A 7353-nucleotide genomic window follows, 5' to 3' on the forward strand; every position below is an offset into this window, starting at 1 on the left:
GTTCATTCAATTGTACATTTTTTACCTAATCTAATGTCATAGATTTAGATAAAAGAAATCATCAAATTGACACACGTTTTCACATTCATAGATATGAGGATACATAATATATTACAAAGAGAAATCTCTTTTGATTAGTTTCTATATGATATAAGAGAAAATAGACTCACATCCAACCATGACAGACTCTTCTTCTTCCTCTTCCATTGTTGAATCTTTCACCTCTTGACCCTTCCCAAGTCTTACTCCATCAAATCACCTTCAAATTACACTCACCAAAGATAACTCTCTCTTGGAAAACCACCATTTTACCTTACATCAAAGACAACAAAATTCTGCATCATATTGATGGCAGTACATCTCCTCCTCCCACACTAATTCCATCATCCTCCTCTACCTCTACCTTAGTTAGCAATCCTAAACATGATCAGTAGTTTGAAGCGCTTGGAGCGTCTTCTCAGTGACCCAAAGATGGAATGAGTGCGGCAACCATGATTGGCCTCACCTCTACCCATGACTAGCCTCACTTCCACCATGGTCAGCTCTACACATCGATTCTCAAGTTTGAACTTCCTGGGTTGTTTTTTTCGTTATTTTCCACCTCCACCGACTTTACCTCCATTGTCTCTACCTCCACCTTCAATAGCTCACTCATTGGCTTTACTTTTTTGCTACGTGGGGTTATTGATTTTATAGTTTTAGTGCTACGTGGGCTTATGGCTTACCAATCTCAATTTTAAGACTGGGTTTGTGGATTTTTGTTGGGTGGCTGGGACATGGTAGTGGCTGGGATTGTGGGTTGCGATGGGTGGTTGGCCGGCTATTTTTTCTTTTTTCCCTCTCCAGCATGTGGATTTGTGTGGTAGGTGGATTGGAGGTGGGTGGTTTTGTTCCGATTTGTGAGTGGTGTGGGGGGTCAGTGGAGTAGGGGTGGGTTGGGTTTTGCCAATTTGTTGGTGGTTGCTTGGGTTTGCTGGGATGTGAGATTTGGAGGCTCAAATTTCATTTTATTGGGTTTGAATTTAATTTTTTGGGTTTTAAATTTGCTGGGTTTGTGTTCTGGTTCAAATATATAATGTGTTCATGTTTAATTTATCAATTTTACTGTGTTCATGTTCTTGTTCAAATATATAATGTGTTCTTGTTTAAATTTGCTGGGTTTTAATGTGTTCTTGTTCAAATTTGTTGGGTTTGTGTTCTTGGCATGAATTCTAATTATGGGTTTCAGCTCTAAGGTTTTAATTTTCTAGGTTTTAAATTTTGTTTTCGTGTTTAATTTCTTGTTCATGTTTAATTTGATGTGGGTGTATAGTTTAATTTTGTGTTCTCAGATTTGGGTTTGTGTTCTTTGTTGTTCTTGTTCAAGACATACTTAGATCTCAATTCAAGTGATTTTTGGTTTTTAATTCTGTTTTTAATTTTAGTTATTAAATTCAATAACTTAATTATTTTTTTTAATTTAGATGCTTACATGGCATTTTTTTTATGCCAAATAACATTTTTTTATTATTATTTTAATGGCCATGTCAGCTTCCGTTTGCCACCTGTGCAATTTCTGTATCTGATGTAACAACAAGGATAAAAACGAGACACGTTTTCCAGGATAGGGACTAAAAGCGGTGAAAAAAAAAGTTAGGGACCAAAGTGGAAATCGCGTGAAAATGTATGGATGAAAATGGGTTTTACGCCTAAATTTTAATATAATAATAAAACTTTAAAAAGAATTAAAAAAAAAAAAAAAAGGTGACGTGGAAAATTGTGGTGCCAGCAGAGATTTCGGTTTTATATATATATGTATATATATATATATATAGAGAGAGAGATGATATGATATATATATGATTGGAGTTGAGAATGGGTTTCATTATTTCCAATTTTATGGTGAACTAGTGGCAGACTCACATGATGTGTGAGAATAAATAATTATTTTGTAATTGTATGTATAATTTTTTCTCTAAAATTTGTTGAAAATAATTTGTTCTCCCTAAAAATTAAACAATTGCTATTCGGTCCAATTAGGTTAACTTTGGTCCCATTTGGTCCAACGAGGTCTACTCAGTCTACTTTGGTCCCATTCGGTCTTATTTGGTCCACTCAGTCATTTTCTATCCCCTTTGGTACATTTTGGACAAATTGGGCCTTAAATTGATTTTACTTTCTCGTAAGCACCACTCATGCAATCAGAGGTCTCACCCATTGTATATTACTTTCATCTTTCTAATGAAATAAAATAAATAAATAACCTAAAAGTTCATTCAATTATACATTTTTTACCTAATCTAATGTCATAGATTTAGATAAAAGAAATCATCAAATTGACACACGTTTTCACATTCACAGATATGAGGATACATAATATATTACAAACAGAAATCTCTTTTGATTAGTTTCTATATGATATAAGAGAAAATAGACTCACATCCAACCATGACAAACTCTTCTTCTTCCTCTTCCATTGTTGAATCTTTTACCTCTTGACCCTTCCCAAGTCATACTCCATCAAATCACCTTCAAATTACACTCACCAAAGATAACTCTCTCTTGGAAAACCACCATTTTACCTTACATCAAAGGCAACAAAATTCGGCATCATATTGATGGCAGTACATCTCCTCCTCCCACACTAATTCCATCATCCTCCTCTACCTCTACCTTAGTTAGCAATCCTGGACATGATCAGTAGTTTGAACTTGATCGACTTCTATTGAGTGTTTTAATCTCAATCATTTCTGAACCTCTCTTATTCGATATTTTTGGATTAACTTCATCTTCTTTTTTGGGGTACCGTAGATAAGGAAAATCTTGATTTAACTTGGTCAAGCCTATATCCAGCTTCTCCAGATAACTGAGACGCAAGATTTCAACTGTCCACTTGTCCTGTTCCCCAAAATCAAACTCACTAAGTCCCCCTCCCCTTATATACAGCTTCTTTAAACTTTTCAGTTTAGTTGGTGTTAACCATTTTGGTTGAGCCCCTCGAGGAAAGCCTCTGAGATCTAGTTTCTGTAAACTTGGTGGAAATGAGAAGGATTGCATATCGATAACTTTATCACTTGATTCTGAAGAATGTAATGCCCATGTTATTGTTAGGCAGGGAAGAGAGGAAACTTTCTCCAGGCTGTCACGCTTATCACCTTGGATTTCAGCCTCACTTCCTATATAGATACTCAACCTTCTCAATCTCTGCAATTTGCCAAGATCACCAAGTCTGCAGGGAGTGGTTTTTGAACCTCCTACAAGAAATCCCTTCAACACTTGGAGAGAATTCAGGGTATCAAGCCCCTTTGGCTTTCTTTCTAGCAAGTAACACTCCGATACATCCAGATGCGTCAGCTTCCTCAATAATGAAAAATCATTGGGCAATGTCTCTAAATTGTGACATGCTTTAAGATCAAGAATTTCAAGGCTGGTGAGGTTTACAATGGAAGGAGGAAGTTCAGCTATTCTTGAAATCCCTCGGAGACTAAGATACTTCAAGTTTTTCTGAGCCCCCAAACCTTTCAGAAGTTCTTCATTTATCGCTTCAATGTGATTTAAAACGTTGTCCTGCCAACGCCCCAGCTGAAGAACCTCAATCATCTTCAACTTGGTAAGCCAATCTGGTTTGAAATGAAGATATTGCTCACTTAAATTGAATAATGTCCACAAGTTCTCTGGCATGGCAGGATACTGATCAGCTGAAGAATAGTTTTGAGTCATGGAAACTAAGCACGACCGCCGATGTTTAGGCACCTTGGTATTGGGGCTCTTGTTAATGAATTCAAAAAGTTCAACGTCCTTGGCCAACGATATCAACATACGGTGAATCCAAGGGTGCAGGTTACATTTATTCACAATTGGCCATGAATCATGACGGTCTACTACTGGTCTAATTAGGCCTTGATTTATGAGTTTCTCAAACACTTCTTCTCCAACCTCCTCAGCTGTCTTGTCCCCGATTCCATTGATGAAGCCCTCACCAATCCACCAGTAAATTAAAGGCCTCTTCTTTATAGAAGAATTCACCGGGAATATAGAGAGAGAGAGTAAGCAGAGCTTTATTTGGTGGTTCTCAACATTGTGGTAACTTGATTGAAGATTTCCCATGTTTATCGTCTTTGAAAAAATGTTCTCTTCCAAACCAAGTTGTTTCCACGCTTCTGACATTTTCTGGAACTCTGACAAAGCCACATCTTGTGTCCGTGGTGGCCGAGATGATGAACTGCTCTTCACTTTAGTGAACTGCACTGAAGTACCTCGCCTTCTTAATTGTTTGATATCGCCAAGAACAGAATTTATCTTTTTTTGTCTTTCATTGATGTCGCCTTGATTGTGAATAGCTAGTTCTTTTAAAGCAGTATTGATTTTATCAATTTCACCATTGAAATCGCTCTCCCACTTTGAGACACGACTGGATAGTGTATTGATTTTATCAAGCTCGTTTGCCATCTTCAATTCTTCATCTTTTTCTACTGCCTTACTGATGTGAGTCTTGGCCTCTTGTAGAATAACCCACCTCCTTAATCCTTTGATATTGCTAACAATGGAATGTATCTTACTGTCATTGACTATTTTGCCTTTATCATCAATGAGTTCTTTCAAAGCATTATTGATTTTATCACTATCTTGTACAAAATCATCCCACTTCTTAATTGTTTTCTCAAGGTCATTTGCAGTCGTCATCAATTCTTCACCTTTTCCTGCTGCCATTTTGATGCGAGTGATGGCCTCTCGTAGAATCACAGACAATGTAGGCATCTTGGCTTCAGTCAATTTTATCATGAGAAATTTACACGTCAACCTACGAAAATGTTCAGGAGCTGTTAAGAAAAGATTGAAGAAGGTATCTTATTTTGGAATTGGAGCATACCAAAATAAAATTTTCAAGAGGGAAAAGGGAACTCATACCAAAGTTGTTATTGTTGTTACGCTTATGCCTGTTCCAACTTCCAACACAAGGCATGTTACTTTACTTGTAGGGAGCAACCAAGGATAAAGGGTTGATTTTACTCTATGCTCATTCCCCTAGATACCTTAACCAAATATGAAACCAAACGCATCAAGGACTGTACCAAGGCCAAGCAGGCCCACCTGTGACCTTTGTTTTGAAAGGAATCTAGTATGGAGTACTTCTTAATTGACCTCCCTTAATTCATACTCATCCAATAGATGCCTTAACCAAAGAAAAGGAAAATGCAATGCATCAAATCGAGAAAAAAAGAGGACAGAAATTTGAGTTTCAAGCAGATTCCCTTCTGGAAAGTAACACTCATTATAAATCTAATGGTGCTAGGCTAACCATACATTAGTGTCATCAGTTTTTCAGGTTTTCTTCTAACTAGTTGCAACCCTAGTCACAACCCCACGCAATGTGTATGAATATATACAAATTTATAATTAAAATAATTTATAAAAAGCAACAATTGCATTTATTTATTTATTTATTTATTTATTTTTATCTTTTTATCTCTACAAATATATCATTCTATTGTTTTTAGCTTTTGTGATTGATTAATATTTTTTTGAGGTGATTCATATTTTTCCTATTTTTTGTTATAAGTGTTGTGGGGCCAGAAAATCGAGTAGCCAAGGCCCACTTCAATCCAAGTCCAAATGGCCCACGCCGAGGACGCACGATGGGTCCAAGGATGACCCTATCCTCGGTCGTCCGAGACCTCGGTACGGAAAAGGGCAAGCTCTGGGCGAACCGTCGCCTCAACATTGAATACGTTCACCTAACCCCTCTGGCCGTATTAATGGGGATGTAACCCCTTGCCAGGGCGACATCGATCAGGGTGAACCACTTGAGCACGGATATGACCTTTGATGGGATAGGCGGTCAGGAGGAAGGCCAATAGATGATCAACAAGAGGAAGAAGATGGGCATATATAAGAAATGTGAGCAAAATTTATGTGAGAAAAAGGGGAAAAAAGAAAGCCTCCTTGGCCATGGTCCGAGGAGGCTCCCCCAGTTGTAAATTGCTCTAAGTATTTTTCAGAGAAAGAAATGGGTACATGCTTCGTGAACGCCGGTTAGCGCCTAAACCTTTAATCCACTCTCTACAAATTCATTGTTCTGGGTTCGTTGGGCCTTTAACCCATATCCTTTGGGCTTGGGCAACAAAAACTGACCCTACAATTGGCGCCGTCTGTGGGAAGGATTAGTGCGCTGGCCGGCGCAACAGGCGATAGTTCTAAGTAGTCGTTCTATGAAAGATTGGTGGTGATGCAAAAAAAAAAAAAAAACTGCAGAAAGATAAAAGTTCGAGACAGAAGATTCAACAGCAAAGAAAGGGAGCTTGATATTATTTCGTAAAAAGAAAAGTACAGAATACAATCAGAGGCTCAGGCAGGCATGTTTTAAAACTATTCCTACAAGCTAGTCCTACAATCAGAGGCCCAGGCGGACCCGTCCTAAAACTAGCTAAAGGGAAGTGTCAACCCGTACCCTTATTGGCATCAAGAGAATGGGAGAACTTGACAGTAAGGGGGCGGAAAGGGGCTGAGGCTGGCTCGCTTCAAGGCCACCAACAACTCTTTTCTTGGGGCGGCGGAGCTTGAACAAAGCGAGGAGCAGATGCAGGGGCTCCGGGACGCCCTCCCCCGTGATGTTCCCTTGATTCTCTCCAATCCTCACGAGCGTTGGCCGTTGGAGACGGCAACACTCGAGCACCGCCCATGACATGAGTTCGCATGTCTCCTCCGTCGGGGGTGCGCTCCGAGGAGAGACATTAGGTACTTCAACGACATCCCTCCGGGCCACCGTGCATGGCGCCATCGGGGTTACGCCTAGACTCTGCCGCACCGGAAGCCCAATGGGGGCTGCGGCCACAACGGCCCTTGGCACGGATGTCCTCACACCCGCCCAAAGCCGCCCTATATCTACTAACTCCGGTCACAATTCCGGCGGGGTTATTAAAGGGGCTTAGGGAGCTGAAAGGGTGTGTTTTTTCTGTTTGTGTTGGGAGGTTCATGGAGTATGGAGAAACCATCCCCCCGGAAAGCCTTATATAGAGGATGAGGGTTGGTAAGAATTAATCCACGCAGAATTCGAAAAGAGAGTTACCAGCAGGGCTAATAATGAAGCTACCAAATTCCAAGTGGGTCGTAGACCGTTGGACTTGTGTTAATTCACGAGGACATTAATGAAGGCGCGTCTCGCGCACCGAAGCGTCAAGCGTGGAACACGAACGGTCAAGGGACGCTTCGTAAATAAAAAAGATGGGGGCTCGAGCTGGAGGTGAGATCAACGCCACGTGTAAGATCATAATCCGACCCAAGGAGGAATCGTCTCCAATAAAGAGGTCCGAGGACAAACCCCTCCTTACAGAGAAATGAAAGCGTTAGACAGAACCAAGGCACTGCATGGTCCTC

The 7353-nt window shown here is 40.0% G+C and overlaps 1 protein-coding gene across 1 annotated transcript; it reads right to left on the minus strand.

The window, feature by feature from the left end:
• Nucleotides 1-2676: 2676 nt before the first annotated feature.
• LOC112037366 (disease resistance RPP13-like protein 4) lies at nucleotides 2677-4737 on the minus strand. The gene has a single exon (XM_024070175.2). It carries the CDS (start codon nucleotides 4735-4737, stop codon nucleotides 2677-2679), a length of 2061 nt encoding a protein of 686 aa, XP_023925943.2.
• Between the last annotated feature and the right edge of the window lie 2616 nt (nucleotides 4738-7353).

The sequence above is a fragment of the Quercus suber genome, unplaced genomic scaffold (assembly GCF_002906115.3).
Source record: "Quercus suber isolate HL8 unplaced genomic scaffold, Cork oak 2.0 scaffold_7, whole genome shotgun sequence".
NCBI lineage: Eukaryota > Viridiplantae > Streptophyta > Magnoliopsida > Fagales > Fagaceae > Quercus > Quercus suber.

What these genes read in the sequence shown, in the direction of transcription:
- LOC112037366 (XM_024070175.2), bottom strand. Translation starts at nt 4,737, where the DNA reads ATGCCTACATTGTCTGTGATTCTACGAGAGGCCATCACTCGCATCAAA.